General features: G+C 39.4%; 2 protein-coding genes across 2 annotated transcripts in view; one reads left to right on the forward strand and one right to left on the reverse strand.

Moving 5' to 3' along the window:
• Nucleotides 1-21,719, forward strand: part of UBAC2 (UBA domain containing 2) — a 144,785-nt gene that overhangs the window by 43,012 nt on the left and 80,054 nt on the right.
• GPR18 (G protein-coupled receptor 18) lies at nt 2,994-4,269 on the reverse strand. Its single transcript, XM_023764200.1, has one exon. The coding sequence runs from the start codon at nt 4,197-4,199 to the stop codon at nt 3,096-3,098; it is 1,104 nt and encodes a 367-aa protein (XP_023619968.1). The 5' UTR covers nt 4,200-4,269; the 3' UTR covers nt 2,994-3,095.

The following is a 21,719-nucleotide window of genomic DNA, read 5'->3' on the forward strand; positions in this document are numbered from 1 at the left end:
CACTTTAAAATTTCTCTAGTAAATTTCACCAGTATCCAACTAATTTCTAAAGCCAGTGACTTATTTTCAGTTGTCTTTGACCTTTCAATAGCATATTAAATACTTTTGACCTCTCATTATTTAATAAAATAACCGCCCCCTTGAGTCCTAGCATACTACGCTCTCCTGGTCCTTTTATTTACTGTCTACACTCCTTTCTCAAGTTTATTTCAAGTGCTTCCTCTGGGCTGTCTTGTCCACTGCCATGACTTCAACTACAGTTAATGTCTGTGGTTTTGTTTCCCAACACTCTTTTTCCAGTCCATATTACTTTCCTGATCTTTTTAGAGTCATATTCAGAAAAAGTAGCCATTAAGGTTTTGACATTAAAGATAGGTACATTACAAAAGCTATATATAGTAAGTACTTCCAGTAACCCATGCCTATCGAACATTTGTCCTTATATACCTATTATTTTTTAATTGTTAGTATTTACATGTGAATGTTACATTGTTTCCCAGAATCAAATCCCTCCAGAGAAGTGGAATTTTGGCTTTTTATATATCCTGTTTAAATGTATCTAATTACAATGCTGAGTAAAATTATTTTTAATTAATTGGTTTAGATTATTTATAATTGTATTGTGAGAAACATGACATACATTTTCACTTCGTTGTCTTTGTGGTAACAAAGCCTTTTGTTGTGTTTTGTGCTCTCAAATTAAGAAAAGCTATTATAGAGAACTTGCCATTTAATAAATTACATAAGACCAGATTAATCCATGTAGTTTAAGAGTATTTATGACTGTATTTGCGTACCATAACTCTACATAAACAGGAGTTATTTCCATTGTTTTAGAAGTATTTATTTGTTTAAAGATATTTATTAAAGTATCTTGCTTACATGACTATTCAAATTAAAAACTTCAAGTAGTTTTCTCTTTGTTGAGAAACTACATCTCAGTATGATCTTGACTCCTTTAGCTTATGTAGCTATGAGAATTTTTACATCCCATAAGCTTGTTTCCTTTTTATTATTTAAAAAAAAACTGGTGATTAACATGAAAAGAGAACTGAATTTGCTTTATAATCCTCTTAGGACCTTAGTTTCTTTACATTTAAAACAACAGATCATCTAAGGCTGTGGTTCTCAACCTTCTGGCCCTTTAAATACAGTTCCTCATGTTGTGACCCAACCATAAAATTATTTTCATTGCTACTTCATAACTGTAATGTTGCTACTGTTTTGAATTGTAAAGTAAATATCTGATATGCAGGATGGTCTTAGGCGACCCCTGTGAAAGGGTCATTCGACTGCCAAAGGCAGGGGTCCTCAAACTTTTTAAATAGGGGGCCAGTTCACTGTCCCTCAGACCGTTGGAGGGCCGGACTATAGTTTAAAAAAAAACTATGAACAAATTCCTATGCACACTGCACATATCTTATTTTGAAGTAAAAAAACAGAATGGGAACAAATACAATATTTGTATTTGCATGTGGCTTGCGGGCCGTAGTTTGAGGACCCCTGGCCAAAGGGGTCGCGACCCACAGGTTGAGAACCGCTGATTTAAGGGATCTTCTTGTACTAAAATGCTGTTTTAGGCTCCTTTGTGTTTATTTTTTAAGAATATTAATTTATCCATGTTAATTATAGAAATCAAGTGATAACCAAAGCATTGATTTGATTTTAAGTCCTATTGGGAGATGATTATGTTAAGAATAATAAAAGTGATTTAGCAGAGAGGAAGTTATAGTTAACTCATTTGGGTACATATTTAGAATATAGGCTTTACAGATTATATAGTTCAATAGAGGCCCTGGTGCACGAGATTTGGGCCTGCGCCCTCTTGCAGTACGGGAGCTCTCTGGGGATGTCCAACTGACTGATCGCTTAGGGGAGTGGGCCTAAGCTGGCAGTCAGACATCCTTAGTGCTGCTGCGGAGGCGGGAGAGGCTCCCGCCACCTCCGCTGCGCTCTCCAGCTGGGAGCCCAGCTTCTGGGCTTCTGGACTTCTGGCTGAGTGGCGCTCCCCCTGTGGGGGAACACTGACCACCAAGGGGCAGCTCCTGCGTTGAGCATCTGCCCCCTGGTGGTCAGTGCACATCATAGTGACCGGTCATTCCATTGTTCGGTCGATTTGCATATTACCCTTTTATTATATAGGATTTCCATTTCTTTTTAAATGGAGAAGTTACTTTGTTACTTTATTAGGGAAAATTAAATGGCAAGGTCCTTGACTAGTGCTTTTTATACTGTGACATATGACCTGGAAAAAAAAATCAATCTCTTTTGTAATGTGATGTTTAATCACGTAGGAAGAGCCTCTTTATATTGGAGAAAGATATTTTACCATATAGCAGAAACATGTCACAGGAAAAAACTTGGATTATTGGTCAGAAATAGGGTCTTGGGTTAGGTTTCCCCCATTGGTCTTAAGTAGAGTCTGGTGCTTGGTAGGCTCTCCATAAGTGTTTATTGGATGACGTTAGCCTGTTTCCAAAAGAAAATGAATTCAGAGTAGAGGAGGGCTGATGGCCATGGTCTCCACAGGCTCACTCAAATGCTTGCTCCCACTAATTTTGCTCTGCAGCAAATAACAGTGATGAGATGAACATAGTTGTTTTTGTAAGATCCTGGAAGTTTAACTTTAAACAAAAAAATGTTGTGTTTGGACCACCAATCCTGAGTATAAATTAAACCAAAGGGAGCTATATAGATGGAAAACACTTTCATCAAATTATTTTGAACAGTAGCTGGATTTTCTTTGCCTACTGCCTTGACATCATGATTCACTTGCACATAGAATTAAATCCAAAAAGCTAAGTCAACTATACTAGTATATTTAGATAAGGCTTGAATATGAAACACATATTGGATGTTTTCTCCTAGTACTTCATGAAAATGTTCTATATAAGTTTTAAAAATAAAAATAATTAATGTATTAGTATACTTTAGAATATTTAATTATGTTGCCACAATACGATCACACAAAAGAGTTTTTAAGGTTTATTTTTTTTTTCAGGAAAGAAGGGACTTGATAATATACAAAATGTCCACTGACTCTAGGGTAATTAGTAAAGTGAATTTAAGGAGGTTGAAGACAAAAAACTTACTACTCATAACATGTCACTGTTTATGTTGCTTAGTGACCGCAAACTAGCTGATCGGAAGCTTTTCCTGCGCACGCTCCGAAGGTAATTGCGGTATAGCATGACACTAATGACTCGAGCCTGAAATTGTTTTGAAACAATGTAGTAGAGAATCACATCCAGACAGGTACTGAGGTTCATCAAGAAGGTGGTAAAGGCTCCCCAGGGATTGTAACTGTTCTCATCCCCTTCCAACATCAGGAAAGCAAAGCAGATGTGGAAAGGCATGAAGCAGACGATCACCTGCACCAGGAGTGTGATGATGATCCTAATAGACTTCTCCTTGACTTTTGGTTTGAGCTTCGATGTCCTACCATGGAGGAGACTATGAATAATGACCAAGTAGCACCCAATCATGATGAACAGAGGAATCAAGAAAAAAAATATAAGTCGAGTGAAGTTCAATATGTTAATAGCTTTTAAGTGGACGATGTCAGAAATCTTGAGGCAGGTGGCAGGGCTGGAGGCTTTATCAGGGTCTTCATAGAGCAGGAGGAGTGGGATGGTGGTTATCAGGGTCATTATCCAGACTCCCACACATGCTAGCACGGCTTTGAATGTTTTTTTAAGTTCTTTGGCATATTTCGGCTGCACAATGGCCATGTATCTGTCAGCACTAATAAAAGCAAGAAGCCATAGGGCAATACTCGGATAAAACACTGTGAGTGCCCCGAGAATCTTGCAGAAGTGTTCGCCAAATGGCCATTCACCTTTTGCATAATAAAACATTCGAAAAGGTAAACTCATTATAAATATTAGGTCCAGCAATGCCACATTCATCATATAGATGGTTACAGTGGTTCTTTTCTTGGTGGAACAACTGAAAACCCATAAGGCAGTGACATTAACAAATACTCCAATTATGAAGATACAGCTGTAGAAGACAAGGGCTGCAATTTTGTATTCATCTGGGTATGAGCTATTAGAAGAGCCAGGTTGAGCTTGATTGTGAGAGGTGGTCATCTTATAGTTGGTGGCCGTGACACTTGGAAACTGTAAAACAGTTGCGAATATTAGGAGGAATAAAACCGTTGGCTGAAAAATAAATGTTAGCATTCTCATACTTAGCATGCAGTGGATTCTAATTTTGGGAGTACTTTATATTGTAGAGTCAATATATGTGTCTTAATATTTATTAATAAATACATTTCCTAGGTATTAATAACAATTTGTACTAACCGATGAAAGTGGTATGGAGTGTTGTAATTTGTACTGGCAAACTTACTCATTTCTCTTTCCCTGCTCACCTCTCTTCTCACTGAGGAATAAACTTTATGATTTTTTTTCCCCTAAAATTGGGTAGCTATTTCTCCTATAATAATCATTCCTTGATTAGGACTAATTGGGAAAAGGCCATTCTGAATGTTGAATCTTACAATTTACTTTGCCACTTTTTAATCATCTTCATTCTGTTTAAATATTTTGTAATCCAGATTAATAATATCAAATAATAAATTTTAACTCATTAAGTACAATTTTAATCTATAAAATATGTGTTAGAAAACTAATAAAGGAACCATATAACTAGTTAACTACTGAATATTCACAGTAATTCTCATTTGAGATCAGAAACTTTCCCTTTTTACTGGTATATCCCCATAGCCTATTGAGTAAGTTGTAGCTATTAAAAAAGTAAACATTTACTGAATTGATGGATGAGTGAAGGAAGGAACCCTTGATGAGGTGACCCTCAGAAACTACTCTCTAGTTTGTCAATGAAGACTTGTTTAGTTGGCCATTAAACCATGTTTTGTTTTTTTAAGTGGTAAATACTTCTTCATAGCATTAGGTTCTCTATAAATTTCATAGGTCTTGAGACAGCAGTGTGTTGTGCCATGGTGTACAGATTAAGAACTTTACTCTTAGAACAATAGATGAGCTAGTTTCTAATGTACAGTTGGGTGTGTCTAAAACTGAGCCTTCCAGATGGTGTTTACAAGTGTCTTTGAAGTAGATCTCACTGCTGTAGTGGTGCACAGAAAGCAACACCTTGAGAATGAGATATTGTTGGTATAGTAACTTTCATGTCCTCACTCTACAGAGATACAGAAGTGTACTATTTGTCAAATTAAATTTTAAAAGGGAATATTAAACACAAGTGGTTATTAATAAGACATCACTCAATAACTTTATGTGTATGCAAAAACTAATTCCCATCACCAAAAAAAAAAGTTCATTTCTAATGGAAAGGAGTTTAGTGATTGTATATATCACGGATCCCCCACAATGTGAAACTTCCATCACCCATGATGCAATGCTAACACCAGGGATTTTAAAAATAGAGTCGCTACAAAGAAATGGAACCTTGTGGCATCCCCTTGAAATACAGAGGTGTAAGAAGAGTTTCCTTCAAAAATGTCACTTTGCAGAGTGGGCTGTCTCTAAGTCAGCCCTGTTGTGGGGGTTAGCAGTGTGGTCGGTGGCATCATGGGCTGTTGATAATTTAAAAATAATTTGAACACTTGCTGATATGAGTTTGTTTTCCCCCTCCCCGCTCTCTTCCCTCCCTCCCTCCCTTTCTCCCTCCCTCCCTTTCTTCCTGATTACAGCTAGTTTGCCAGATATTTAGGTGAAATATGATTTTGGGATATATTTCTATATGTTTAAACACCTGTATTAATTAAAATATCCAAATATTGATGTGACTAGAATATTAATTTCTATCAGATGAGACGAGTACTACATAGAAAAACTAAATCTTCAGTGATTTTTTAAATAGTAGCAATTATAATGTAAATGAAATTTAGTATCCTTTTTTCTCTTTTAATACTTCACCCATCCTCATCCCCAAATTTTGTCATATACATTCTGTACTTACAAACCATTTTTTGAGTAACGCCCTCTCCAATGGGCTCAAACTGCTTGTATGTCACCAACACTTGTATTCATTTGCTTAAGGTTGAAAAATTAAGCATGATGCATGTGTTTTAAAGGCATTGCCAATATAGATTGTGCTCTGCACATGCAGATATATTTTTGGATAAATATTGAAAAGCAGTTGGCTTTTAAGTCAACATTTAAAAAGCTTTCAATTCCATGATTATCTATGGTCTTTCTTTTCTTAAAAGCCTTTAAAGTACACGTTGTGAAATATTGTAATTGAAACCAAGTGATGACTCTTAAATATACTTATGATTTATCATTTCAACATCTTCCTTAAGTTGAACAAAATTACATTTACTGTTAATGTAAAAATTGAAAATAAATGAAAAATCATATTAATAATTCAGGAAGATGACAGCATAACTCATTTCAAGGTTCTTCACCAGCACGGTTTCAGTAATGTATCATTAAAATAAAACAGTGATTTTGAAATTTAGTAAGTACAGCATTACTTCTGATAATCTACGATGAAGTTAATTAAATGCAACTTACCTCCTGTCCATCAAAAGGCTGTATTAGAGAGGAACATTTTTCGGTATATTCAGTTCTATAAAAGAAGGATCCTTGAGTTGCTTCTCTTTCTGGAATTGATATACTTAAAAAATGGTATGTTTCTTTGTTTTAGGCTCTTCTGTTGCTTTAAAACGTCTCAAATATAATTCTTGGTATAGGAGTTGTTACTCGTTGCTGCTTTTTCTCTTTCAGGAAGTACTCTCTGAAATAAGGCGTTTTCAGCTTTGACTGGATGTGGTTTTTCTCTTTCACAAATGATTTGTTTGTGAAGCTATGCTGAGCATAAACTTCCCTTGAAATGATACCATGCATTTAAGAGAGTTATACGAAAAGGGGAAAATATCTTCACTTTTTTGCTTTGATGCTTCAAGTCTGCATCATGTATTGAAAGAGTATGAGATTTGATGTTGAGTAGAATGGATTCATAGTATAGCTTTTTTATTTTCTAAGCTGTGTGACTTTGTCTGGTTACCTACCCACTCTGAGCCTTTGTTCCTACTTAGTTTCTATACAATTAAAATAGAGATAATACCCATTTGATAGGGTTGTGAGGATTTGAAACCAGAAAAATCCCAAGAGTTTAACATAATATCTGGCATTTAGGTACTCCTAAACAGAGTTAATCCTTTACCACAAAATAATAGAATATCCACTTTTTACTGTTAAAACATTTTTAAATGGTTAAATTGTGATACTTAGTTATTTACTTCTGCTTTCCATATACATAAATGCTTTATTTTTTTAAGTCCCCAGTGCTTTATATCCCCTTTCTGTCACGTAGAAGTCTAAAAATAGTTCCTTTTGCATAAATATCCCTGCAAACTGCTAAGAAGGGACTATGGCAGTCTTTAGTGGAGTAATTTACATGTTAGGAGTATTTTAACCTAAGCAGGGAAATGAAACCAGCGGAGAGGGAAGTGAGCCATCCAATCATTGCCTGCCTAGTTATATTACATAGCCATTTGGGACCTTCTGCGTGTGCTCTTCTTAAAAAAAGAAATCATCATTTCATTTGGTTGTCCTAAAATTTTAATTAACTTTATATTTGGTTATACTTGACTAGTCAACTTCTGTAAAGTACATGAACTAAAATGAACTGTATTTTTATTAAGACAGTTTGAACGCCCATGCTTTTTGTTTTTATTTTCCCCCTCAGACAAAATTATAGTCAGTCTTTGACTTACAAAATTTATTTAAATCTATGCCTTTGGTGATTACTTTGGATTGGGATAGCCTGTCAGAATAATGAATTTTAGAAGTGTAGGCAACAACCAAAGCAACTATTTCTTGTGCAGATGAAGATTTGAGCTCAGAGAAGGCCATGACTTGCTAAAGAACAGCCCACAGGCCCAGCTTCTTCAGATGCTGAGTTCCTCCCCTTTCTGCCCTCTTTGCTGTAATAAGTTCTCGTTATGAGGTGATTACATTGATTATTCACTAGACAGGATCTGTTCATTGCCAATTACATTAATCAGTTTTTTATGCATGGAGTTATATTTCATATGCAGTGTAGGTGAGTTTGATAGGAGATGGGAACCTTTTATCTATAGAGTCCAATCTTGTCATTACCTTAATTTCATTTAGCCTTTGACAAGGTTTCTGATATTAAGTATTGATTAGTATTCCCTGTGCTGCTAAAATCAAGAGATACATTGATGGCATATTGCGTTAAGACTTGAGTCTTTTGTCATCCACAGGGAGATTCTTTCCTCTGACCTGCCAGTCTCTCAGAGAAAGGAAGGAAGGGGCCAGATAGGAAGTCCCCACAGCACAGCTTGAGGTGGCTCGACTGCTACTCGTTTCCCACTTCCTTTCCATTGTAGCCATTTGGGACCTTCTGCATGTGCTCTTCTTGACCTTTCACATGCTCTTCCAACTGGTGACGTTCCTTACCACTCATTCCCTTCCACCTCTTGGCTTGGCCAGCTGCTACTGATCCTCAAAGTTTTAGTTTCAATGGTGCCTTTTCTAGGAAGTTTTCTCTGACCTTTGAAGCTGGGTTGCTTATTCACCCCTGTAAGGTTCCTTAGCATTTGGTGCTTATCTCTGTAGTGGAGTGTGTTTGTATTATTATTGCATATTTACTTGCCTTTTATCCTGTAGTAAATTGAGGTCCTTGAGGGCTGGCATTAATATATATGTATGTGTATTATCGATTTTTAATAAATATTGCTTGTATGTGTGACTGGGAAAGTAGGTGTGGAAATGGAGGGTGGAGAGAGTCATGGACAAATTACTGAGCCAGGTGTCAGCATCAGGGACACTTTGACTAGTTATATGAGGGACCTGCCAATCACAAATCAGATGTAGAGACTTAGGCAAGGGGAACAAGGACTGAAACCTTTCTCTCCTTCTCTTCATGCCCCTGTAGCACTTATTCTCTGTGTTCCTGGCTCTTCACAATAATTATTTTGTTGGAAAAGAATTACAGTGAAAAAGATCTTCCCCAAACTGGCAGCAAGTAAACAGTGGATCAAGAATGAAACTTTTGTAGTGTCTATTTTGCTTCTTTAATACTTGAACCTCATTAATTTTTATTCAAATGGAAGAACTTAACTCATTTAGGGATCATTCATGAAGCTTTAATTTCCTCACTTATTTGGAATCTAGTGAAAGAGAAAATTTTCACCTTGCAAAAGAGGGATCTTTCATATTATGGGAGGCTACAGAGTTCCCTTTCCTTCATTCTATGAAATAACCTGTTTTAGCTCTATTTTGAATTTTGGTTTAGATGTTAAAAGCCCTAAGGGATTTTCATTTTAGTGCTTGAGCCTAGTTTGAGTGAATATAAAAATTTAAATTAGTTAAGGCTATTTTATATTTCTTAGAAAGGATATTGTTAATAGATTTACACAGTATATCCCCATTATAAAACATGCTCCTATGTTAGAGATTTGTGTATGCCACAGATAAAATTGTATTTCCCGTTTTTAACGTATTTCTCTCTCCACAGCAACTTACAGCTATAATCTTACAGCCCAGTTAGTATGAACCTCCTGTCCACTTGACTTCCTGACTTGTATTTCTCCTTGGCAATTAGCAAACAAGATGAACCCAGATAAGCAAAGTGATAGATAATTTAAGTTAAAATAGATCTAAATCAGCAATGAAAGTAGAGTTCCCTAAAGATATTAAAGATTCTCTCACTTAGAGGATCTTAGGAGAAGGCTTCTGCATGGCAGTGCAGTCAGCCCTGGACTCACTGAAATCCTATGGGACCCCAGGTCAACAATTTGCAGTGACGTTTCACTGACTGACTAGTAATCCAGAGTCTCTGGGACAGGACAGGTGACTGAGTAGAGCTCTCTGGTTATTGTGATGTACATGGCCACCTCCCGAGGACTCTGGTCTCACAGTTAAAGGAGAGTAATATATATATATTACATAGCCTATCTAATAAAAGAGTAATATGCAAATTAACCATCGTTCCATCACAAAGATGGTGGTGGCCACGGAGCTGGAGCAAGCAGGAGGCTTGTGTTGCCCCGGCGATGGAGGAAGCCAAGCTTCCTGCCTGCCCTGCCGGCCCTGAGTTCCGCTCAAGGCTACAAAGTTTCAATTATAGAAGACAAATAAACCCCAGATACCTGCTTCCAGCTGCTGTAGACTCTACTCAAGGAGGGTCTGGGAGCCTGGGTTGCCAGGGGCAACCCAGGATTCCAGCCAACCTGGGCTCCACTCAAGGCTACAAAGTTTCAATTATAAAAGATAAATAAATCCCAGATACCTGCTTCCAGCCCACGGTGTGGTCAGCCTGCAAACGGCCCTCAGCCTCTCACCCAGGCTGGCCAGGCACCCCAGTAGAGACCCAACCCTCCCACCCTGAAGGGGCTGTGGCCAGCCTGCAAACAACCATCAGCCCCTCACCCAGGCTGGCCACACCCCCATGGAGTGAGGGTCCCTGCTGGGGGGCTTGGCCAGCCTTCAACCCCTCACCCAGGCTGGCCAGGCACCCCAATGGGACCCCCCTCCCCTGATGGGGCTGTGGCCAGCCTGAAAACAGCCCTCAGCCCCTTACCCAGGCTGGCCACACTCCCATGGGGTGAGGGTCCCCACTGGTGCGCTTGACCAGCCTGCAAACAGCCATCAGCCCCTCACCCAGGCTGGCAGGGCACCCTAGCTGTACCCCCACCCTGATCCGGGACTACCTTCAGGCTATACCAGCTGGCCCCCACCCGTGCACCAGGCTTCTATCCTATATAATACAAGGGTACTATGCAAATTGACCCTAACAGCAGAACGACTGGGAATGACTGGGCACTATGACACACACTGACCACCAGGGGGCAGACGCTCAGTGCAGGAGATGCCCCCTGGTGGTCAGTGTGTTCACACAGGGGGAGCTCTGCTCAGCCACAAGCCAGGCTGACGGCTGCCAGCACAGTGGTGGCGGGAGCCTCTCCCACTTCCTCAGCAGCGCTAAGGATGTCTGACTGGAGCTTAGGCCTGCTCCCCGCTGGCAAGTGGACATCCCCTGAGGGCTCCCGAGCTGCCAGAGGGATGTCTGACTGCCAGCGTAGGCCCCGATCCCCCAGGGAGCAGGCCTAAGCCAGCAGGTGGACATCCCCTTAGGGGTCCCAGACTGCGAGAGGGTACAGGTCAGGCTGAGGGACCCCCCACCCCAGTGCACAAATGTGTGTGCAATGGGCCTCTAATATAAATATAAATATAAATATAAATATAAATATAAATATAAATATATATGTATATATATATATATATATATATAGAGAGAGAGAGAGAGAGAGAGAGAGAGAGAGAGAGAGAAGAGTGTGTAGGGAAAAATAACTGGTAATGTGAGGAAGTAGCAGTTTAGAAGAAAAAGTATTGTGGAGAGTCAGGATTGCTAAAGAAACACATGTTATTGATTTACTTAAATCCAAAACCTGTATACTAGTATGTGTGTGATTGAGGATTTTAGTATACAGGCATCTGTATACAAAGAAGCAACAACATGTCTGTGCAGTTGAAGGTTGTTGGTTTGAGAAGAGTTATTTAGGATTTTTTCATTATCTCTGCAGTTACTCTTATCTGTATTATCAGAGGTAATCAGAGGTGAATAATCGTCAGGCAGAGTTCTAAGTGCTTTAAATGCGTCATCAAATTTAATCTTTATGCCAATAGCAAAGTATGTTGAGGACACCATAGTAGTATGTATGATGTAATCCAGGGCTACTTACTCTTGATTCTCAGATTCTGAGATTGTGTTATGCTCTATCTGTATTATGGTATTATACTTTGTTTTAGTAATTTTCATTGAAGTTGGTTGTACTTAATAGAGAATCATCAGAATAGTAATTTTATTTTTAGCAAAAAGTCTGCAGAGGAAGTAGGCCATCCTTTCCCTGTTCCTCATTAAAGGAAAGGTTTGGTAGCTGCATTCTATCAGCCTGTAAATTTAATTTTGGTGCCAGGGAAGATCTCTTCCATTCAGTGGGCCAAAGACTTTTAAACTCTCAAAAAAGAGTATATCCAAATGGTTAGTAAGCATGAAAGTATGCTCATAAGTAATCAAGTTGACAAAAATTAAAACCATGAAAAGATATTACTACCCACATACCAAAATGCCTACAATGAAAAAGACTGACAGTACGAAGTGTTGGTTATAGAGCAACTAAGGAACTCTTATGCATTGCTGGTGGAATGTTTAAATTTGAAGAATAGTTGGATATTAAGTACTACAATGAAAATATATGTGTCCTGTGACACAGATTCCACTTCTAGATAGAAATGCATGTTCCTGTGCACCAGGAAACATAGTTAAGAATGTTCCTGGTAACATTATTTCCATAACTCCAAATTAGTAACAACCCACATGTTCAGCATCTGCAGAATGGATAAATTAGTTGTGGAGAAGACACAAAATTAAATGCTTTTCCCAAACAAAATCATATAGAAGGCACCTGCAACAACATAGTGTTAAGTGCAAAAAGCCAACCATGAAGGAATTCATTTTGTATGATTCCATTTATATGCATTTCAAAAGCAGACCTAACAAATAAAATGTTTAGGGAGGTATGCTCAGGTGATAAAACTTTTTGGTGGTTTGCAGGAGCTTGTAAGGAGGGGGCACTTGCGGGGAGCTTCCAGGATGCAGGCAAGTTCCACTATTGACCCAAGTGCTATTTTCTCTAGTGTTTGTCCTGTGATAATTCTCTAAGCTGTATATTTATGCGTTGTCTTTGTATCTGTGAGGGCCTCAGTAGATAACTGATGGCATACTTAAGTTCGAACAATTCAAGAAGGACTTATTTATAAGGGTCGAATGACAAAAGAATGAAACCTAATGACAAAAAGGGAACCTTTGGCAAGACTGTTAACCTTGTTGCACCCACCATCATCAAGCCCAGGAAAATCTAAGAAGGGAGAGATTACTAGAAGGAGGGACCCTATGGAAAGAGGATAATAAGCCTGAGGTTGCCTTGCAGGAGAGAACCTGGGAAATAAGTACCCTGGCCTCAGGCCCCTCCTCACCTGAACCTCCTCCGAGGCTCCCATTAGCAGAACTTGGTGAAAGCCAGGGGGACTGTGTACCCTCAGCCTCTGGGACAGAGCAGGTTGGAGAAGGGAGAAGAAGCAAATGGGTTGTCCAGGATGCTGCACTTTTCTGTATGTGTTACATTTCATATTCAAAAAGGTTGTTGTTAATACAAACAAAAACAAACAGCAGTAAAAACCACCTTTGGGCTTTGAGTTTGTGAAAACTGAGTTTATGAAGGCTGCTTCTTGTAAGCTATTCCCATGAGTAATTTTTTTGAAACACATTCAGTCTCAGTTCTTATCTATGAATCATTGCACTATAGCTTGTGTAAAATACATGTTTTAGACACCATATATTATTTTTCCTTGTCTCCTGCCTGGTTTGTCTGTCCCCTTTTTTCTTTGCACCATATTTAAAATTTTCCTGAGAATTTTCAGACTAGGAACAGAAGCTCTGCCTATGCTACTAATTAGTTACCTGAGTTATCTTTTGTAAAAAGTTAGTTCATTTCTTTGATCACCACTACCCCCAACTGGGAGAAATGGGAAGTTGGATGAGGCTTTCTTGAAGGGCTTCCCACCCTTCTAAGCATCTGCTCCCATTGCAGTGCATGTTTTATCTTTGTCTTTCTTGGAATTTGTGTAGGACTGGCGATGAGAGCTGTAGGATAGGACTTGGGACTCTGCCCTAACAGCTTCTGCGTGGAAACCTTAATGTATTCAGGAATCACTTAATGAAACCTCATCCCTGGGAGCCCTGAATGTGTGTGTTGGTGTTTGGGCTTCTTCTAAACTCAGTGTACCGAGAGCCCTGAGGGGTCCTGTTAGTTCCTGGTCTTCACCCTCCATTCATGTCTTTTATTGTGCTGTTTTTTAGTATGTATGTTTTCACCTTATTTTTAATTTACCTTTATGTCAGTGTGTTCATCTTCATATGTTTGATTAAGACATTTATCCATTTCTGGTGGTGGTAGATTGTTTCAGCTAATTTGCCTACCTACTTTTAACTCTTTTTCCTTTAACGGTTACATTGATATATGGTAAGCAGGAAGTGCAACTGTGAGAATGGGCTGGGTCCAAAATGGTCCACCCATAGTCACTTGATCTCCCACAACCCTCCCAGGAAAGCTGTCACTCTTGGTGGCAGAGAACAGCTTGGAGACATTATAGTCAGCCTGCAGAGGAAAACAAAAACTGTGCGGGCTTTTTTCTTTCCTTGGTAATAAAACTGCACTGAGCGGAGTTAAGTTTATGACTTTAGATCTTACAGCCTTTTACCAGCAGCAAATCATGAAGTCTAAATAGGATCTTAACAGAAAAGGGAAGGAAGTAGGTAGTACCATCCTCAGACCTGCAGGGCAACCTGCTGGTATGTGTGTTTGGACAGAGGGACTTGTGCTTGGTCTGCTTTATCCTGCCTCTAGTATAGGAATTAATCTCTTAACATTAATGTAATTTTTTATTTAGGACCAGTAATCATAAGTTTTTAGAACTGGGAGTTAGAGGTATCTGTGACTTATCTCTTTTACAGTTGTATTGTAATTCGTCCCTTGAAAGTACTCTCATCTCTCATATTATTTTTTGCATTTTGTGTCTGTCGTATTAACAAGAAAGTAGAACATCTTCACTTATTTTAGTGCACCTAGCATAGAGCTTCACACAGAACGTCTTAATAAAGAGGCTTATTGATTTGACTAATGTCTGTGTGTTTCTTTTTCTGTAAGAAAGAAAGCTGTGCCATGTCCCAAAAATGAATGCCCATGTTTCTAGGTAGATATAATTACAAAGACATCAAGCAGAGGAAGGACAAAGAAGAAATAGAATAGGGTTGGCCAGTTAGAGACCCAGGTGAAAGTGTCTGGGCCAGATAAACAATTGTTGTATGTGTATTTAATGTAGGAGAACTACACAACTGAGCATGAAATAATTTTAGATTGCTCATGTATGTTATCTAGTTTTCCCATACAGATTGACAAAGCTGCTTTGACATGACACTGTGCTTTTACTGCCACCTACAGGTGACTAGCCCTTCTGGGAACTCTTTACCTGATTGGAAGTCTTGTTAAGATTAAAATAAATTTTTAAAAAACTATTAATTAGTGAAAGATAAAATACTGTCATTTTCTAAATATGTCTGTATTTTGTAGTATTTTGTAGGAATATGTCCTCATTCCTCTAAAACATTTTGGCTATAGACCATTTTTACCTTCATTGGAAGCAGCCTGATTTTTTTTAGGAAATCATTTTCCACTGTAGGACTCCATATTCCTGGGCTATGGTCTTGAGACAATTCCACTTTAAATGTTATTTGTGCCTAATATTCTACTAAGAGTTAAACATAAAGATGACCTTGGAACAAATTTGATATGGTTTGAAAAAAAATTTTAATGTGATAAAATATACAACATAAAGTTTATCATCTTAACCATTTTATAGTAGTGTTAAGTACATTTATGTGGTTTTGCAACCAAACTCCAGAACTTTCCTCTTCCCAGATTGAAACTCTATACTCCATTAAACAACAGTTCATCACTCTCCTCTTTCCAGCCCTTGGCATCCACTGTTCTAGTTTCTGTCTCTGTGAATCTGACTACTCTAAATACCTCATTTAAGTGGAATCATAAGTGTTTGTCTTTTCTAATTGGCTTCTTTCAATTAGCATAATGTCCTCAAGGTTTATCCATGCTATAGAATGTGCCAGAATTTCCTTCGTTATTAAGGCTGAATAATATTTAAATATAGATATGAAATGTTTAGATATTTTATCCATTCCCCATTCCTCTTCTGATGGACACTTGAATTATTTCCACCTTTGGCTATTGTGACTAATGCTGCTATGAACATCTGTATATAAATATCTCTTTGAGACTCTGCTTTTAATTCTTTGGGGCATATACCCAGAAGTTGAATTGCTGGATCATATGGTAATTTTATTTTTAATTTTTTGAAGCACCATCATATGGTTTTCCATAGTGGCTAAACCATTTTACATTCCCACAGCAATGTATGTACAAGGATTCCCGTTCTTTATATTTTCTGGCTAATAACTTCTTATAAGGTGTATGATTTACAAATATTTTCTCTTATTCCATAGTTATCTTTTTTACTCTGATTATGTCCTTTGATGTACAGAAGGTTTTTGGGGGGCATGGTTTTAGGTTCATACATTTATCATATTCTCATGATAAGGTAGAATTGAAAAGCTTTAAATTTTTAAATGTTTGGGTAGAATAGAATAGATTTATCTCAGCAAAATCTGAGTGTCCTTTAAGGCCTTTTCCCAATGACTTAATTTGCAGAGTATTTAGCTCCAGTGCTCAACACCTTTCCTACATCCAGGATGGTGTAAAGTGGGGCAGGCAGAAACAAGCTCTCTTCCAGAGTCGACTCCCAGCCTTCCACTTACTAGTGCTTCTTTCTTATGCTCTGAAAATTGTTTCTCTCTTTTATTACAATAATATGACATGAAAGGATAACATTTACTTTTTATAGGGTTTTTTGTTCTCTACTTATTCTGATGAATGTTTATCTGTGATTACTTTGGAAATATAGCGTGTTTGCTTATCAAAGTTGCAGATTACAAAAGCCATGAGGGTATTTTAGTCATGGCAGAGGCTACACTCTGTAACAAAGAAATCCTGAACACAAGTGGCTCAAAGAACACAGATGTCTGTGTCTCTTTCATAATATCCCTGGTGGGTAGGCAGACTCTGTCCTAGGAATTCACCAAGGATTGCGCTGGCTGGGCAGCTCTGTCATCCTCAACTTGTGCCCTCCAAGCTGGCTCCCATTGTTCCCGCTTCCAGCCAACATGGAGGGATTAGAAGGGAAGTCTAGGATAAGGAATTGCTTTTTCACCAGTGCTTTGGAAGTTGTAAATGTCCCTCTTGCTCATACATTGGCAAGTACTTGGTTATGTAGACACAATTAATTACAGGGAAGGCTGGGTTCTTAGCAAGGCAGCCAAATCCCTGGAGATAAGGAGAAATGGATTTGGGAGGAACTGCTAGCAGTTGCCTTCAAAGAGCAATAGCCATAACCCATTAGCTGGCTTAGCAGGCTGGAGTTATGGGCTCTGCAATCAACATATACAACACTGATAAGAGAGAGCATCGGGTCTTTCTCTTCAGTCTCAAAATCAACTATGGAGGCACTGAACAGCGGAATTGTTTGGGCAGTCATGTGTTTGGAAAAGCCAGGAAAGCCTATGAAGTGGAATCATGATGCCACTGCCTGTTAAATGTACTTGTGGATGCCATAGGTAGTACTACAGGGCAGCAAACCTGGCTCTGGTGGATCCGGAAAGGGGCATGATGCAGACCTGCTGCATGAGAAACAGTTGAGAGCAGGCAGTGTTTATCCTGGAGGGGAGAGGATGGGGTAGGAGAATAGTCTTCAACTACTGAAAGGACTTCTCTGTGAAAGAGGAGTTAAAAGTGGCGGGGGTGGGGGGAAATAGCCAAGGATGAATTAAGATCGCAGAGAGATGCTATAGGAAGTTATGGGGCTTGGTAAGGAATAACTCTGTGTCTCAAGGCAAAGTAATTTCCTGGGGAAGTGCTGAATTTCAGACACTGAAGATAGGCAAGCAGTGGCTGGGAAAGTGCCAGGCAGGGATGTTGTCTAGGAAATCCACACATTGGGTAGCAGCAGAAATGGCATCCCCGTGAAAGTCCTTTAGCCCCTGAGCATCTCAGATTATATACTCTCCTTTACTCTGGGATTCACTTGAAGGCTTAGAGAACTTGAGAAATTAATGAGTCCACCAGATTTCCCCAGGAATTCCTGTGCAGCCCAGTTCCAGTACAGCAGAACTTATTTTCCTGTTTTTTAAAATAACAAGGACATAAGTGTCCATCAATGGATGAATGAAGAAAATGTGGTATATATATATATATATAAAATATACTAGAGGCCTGGTGCATGAAATTCATGCACTTGGGGGTGTCCCTCAGCCCAGCCTGCACCCTCTCCAATCTAGGATCCCTCTCACAATCCTGCTGGCTCCCAACTGCTCGCCTGCCTGCCTGCCTGATTGCCCCTAACCGCTTCTTCCTGCCAGCCTGATCACCCCCTAACCACTCCCCTGCCAGCCTGATCGACGCCTAACTGCTCCCCTGCTGGCCCAATCACCCCCAACTGCCCTCCCCAGCCGGCCCAATCGCCCCCAACCGCCTTCCCCTGCTGGCCCGATCGCCCCCAGCTGCCCTCCCCTGCCGGCCCAATCACCCCCAACTGCCCTCCCTCCTCTGCAGGCGTGGTAGCCCCCAACTGCCTCCCTTGCAGGCCTGGTTGCCCCCAACTGCCCTCCCCTGCAGGCCATTTTGTGTCCACACGGGGGTGGCCATCTTTGACCACATGGGGGTGGCCATCTTGTGTGTTGGAGTGATGGTCAATTTGCATATTATCACTATTATCTAGGATATACACTCATTGGAATATTTATTCAGTCATAAAAATTAAGGAAATCCTGCCATTTGCAACAACATAGATGGACTTTAGAGCATTATGCTAAGTGAAATAAGTCATACAGAGAAAGACAAATTCTGTGTGATTTCACTATGTATGACATTTTAAAAACAAACCAAGAAAAAGGAGCAAAACCAAGCTTATAGATGCAGAGAACAAATTAGTGGTGGTCAGAGGTGGGCAAAGTGGGTTAAAGGGGTCAAAAAGTACAAACTTCCAACTATAAGTAAAAGTAAATATTTCCCAGAGATGTAATGTACAGCATAGTGACTATAGCTAATACTCTATTGAATATTTGAAAGATGTTAAGAGAGTAGATCTTAAAAGTTCTCATCATAAGGAAAAAAATTCTAAATATATCTGGGGATGGTTGTTAACAAGATTTATTGTGGTGATCATTTTGAAATATATACAAATAGTGAATCATTATCACACACCTGGAACTAATATGTTTTATGCTGATTATAAATCAATAAAAATAAAATAACTGGGACATAGTTCACTGCAATGTAGTTATTATACTAGCAAACTATTTGTAAAATGAAGATATTTTATTTCTTCTATATAGTATAAATGATTGATTTTGCTTTCTTATGAGCAAAGGATATTGTAAAATCTTTGATGTATATACTTCTAGAGAATACTTAATAAATCCTTAAAGAGAAGCAGAATGAAAAAATCTTGACAACTTTAAAATAAGGGTAAGATGATAAGATCTAAATAAAGAAACATTTATAAAGTTTCCAAAATAATTTATATATATTTTTTATATTACTAACAATTCTTATAGAACTTTAATGTGGACTATTTAAGCTTCCACAGCTCTTTTTCTCTTTCTGAATGGGCACATCAACCATTCAATAGGATTTGCCTGCAGTTACACTGTGAACCACGAGATGGCAGCATTAGGCAGAACTTGATGAAAGCTGTGAACTTACTAAGAAAGTTATCAAATGAGGCTCAATCAATGAAATAATTTTGTAATGAAATGAATAAGAGAGAAGTATTAGAATTTTTGCTTGAACCATTTGGATACCTTGTGACTATTTTTAAAAAATGTATCTTTATTATTGAAAGTATTACAGATGTCCCCCTTATTCCCCCCCCTTTACCCCCTCCTCCCCACCCCTGTTCCATCCCCAGGCCTATTATTGTTTGTGTCCATGGGTTATGCATTTTTGCATATTAGTTCTTTGGTTGATCTCTTTCCTCCCTCTATCCCTCCCCTTCCCTCTGAGGATCCTCAGTCTGTTACATGCTTCCATGACTCTGGATCTATTTTGTTTATTAGATTCCACATTTAAGTGAGATCATGTGATTCTTGTCTTTCACTGTCTGGCTTATTTCACTTGGCATAATAATCTCCAGGTCTCTCAATATTATCTCAAAGGTTAAGAGGTCCTTTATTTTTACAGCTTCATAGTATTCCATTGTGTATATATACCACAGTTGTTTTATCCACTCATATACTGATGGACACTTGGGCTGTTTCCAGATCTTAGTTATTGTAAATTGTGCTACTATGAACATAGAGGTGCATATATTCTTACTGATGGGGGTTTCAGGCTTCTTTGGATATATTCCTAGAAGTGGGATCACTGGGTCAAATGGCAGTTCCATATTTAATTTTTTGAGGAAACGTCACACTGTTTTCCATAGTGGTTGTACCAGTCTGCATTCCCAACAGCAGTGTACTAGGGTTCCTATTTCTCCACATCCTTGCCACTATTTGTTGTTTATTGATTTATTGTTGATAGCCATTCTGGCAAGTATGAGATGGTACCTCCTTGTCGTTTTAATTTGCATTTATCTGATGATTAGTGATGTTGAACATTTTTTCATGTCTCTTGGTCATTTGTATGTCCTTTTTGGAGAAGTATCTATTCAGGTCTTCTGCCCAATTTTTAAAATGGGTTGTTTGTCTTCCTTTTGTTGAGTTGTATGAGTACTTTATATATTTTGGATAGTAACCCATTATCAGATGATGTATCTTTGGTACTATGTTATCCCAATCAGTGGGTTCCCTTTTCATTTTGCTGCTGGTTTCCTTTGCTGTGCAGAAGCTTTTTAATTTGATGTAGTACCATTTGTTTATTTTTTCCTTTGTTTTTCTTGCCCCAGGCCAGGAGTAGGGAACCTCGGTTCCTCAGGTTGTATAAGGCCCGCAAAATCATTTGGTCTGGCCCTGCCAAGGCAACTGCAGGTGGGACTCAAAATTCAATAAATCTGGGAGCTTTTTTCATAGCATGTATAATAAAGAGCTAATATGCTAATTAGACCAGATGGAGGAACAACCTTCTGGAACAACCTTCTGGAACAACCTTCAGGACAACCTTCTGGACGACCTTCCAGAATGACCAGTGGGCAGGTCTGCGAGGCAGCAAGGGCCGCGAGGCAGCCAGGGCTGCGAGGGCTGAGTCCCTTGCACGAATTTCATGCATCGGGCCTCTAGAAACTTATATTAAGTGAATTATATTAAGCAAATGATGTCATAGATATCCAAATGGCCCTTGGCAGAACAAAGTTTCCCCACCCCTGCCCTAGGCAATCCTATCTAATAAAAGAGAAACATGGTAATTAGCCGTACATCCGCTACCCTTCCCATTGGCTAATCAGGGCGATATGCAAATTAACTGCCAGCCAAGATGGCGGCCGACAGCCATGCACTGAAGCGAACAGGGAGGCTTGCTTGCTCCAGTGACTGCGGACTCCAACGTTCCCCGCCTGACTTGCCGGCCTCTCAGCTGCAACTCTAAGCAACTATGTTGCAAATATAGAAGCTAAACAAAACCCCAGAAACCTGCGTTAGTCAGCCAGGCTTCAGCCAGCCGGACCGCAACATTGTATCAAATATAGAAGGTAAACAAAGGCCAGAAACCTGCTTTCAACAGCCGAGGCCTCAGAGCTAAAGCCGGCCCAGAATAAAAAAAAGAAAGAAAAGGAGCCTGAAAACGGCCCTCAGCCCCTCAGCCAGACTGGCCAGGCACCCCAGTGGGGACCCCCACCCTGATCCAGGACATCCTTCAGGGCAAACCAGCCAGCCCCCACCCGTGCATCAGGCTTCTATTTTATATAGTAAAAGGGTAATATGCCTCCTGCTCTGGGATCAGCGGAGCCGCGAGCCCTCCTGGCATCGGGATCAGCGTGACAGGGGGCAGCGCCCAAACCCCCTGATCGCCCTGCGGCTCTGTTCATGACAGGGGAAGGTGCCCCAACCCTCTGATCAGCCCTGCTCTGTGCCTGATA

The sequence above is a fragment of the Myotis lucifugus genome, unplaced genomic scaffold (genome assembly GCF_000147115.1).
Source record: "Myotis lucifugus unplaced genomic scaffold, Myoluc2.0 scaffold_320, whole genome shotgun sequence".
Classification (NCBI taxonomy): Eukaryota; Metazoa; Chordata; class Mammalia; order Chiroptera; family Vespertilionidae; genus Myotis; species Myotis lucifugus.

Coding starts and splice junctions, on each gene's coding strand:
- GPR18 (XM_023764200.1), bottom strand. CDS start 4,199: ATGCTAAGTATGAGAATGCTAACATTTATTTTTCAGCCAACGGTTTTA.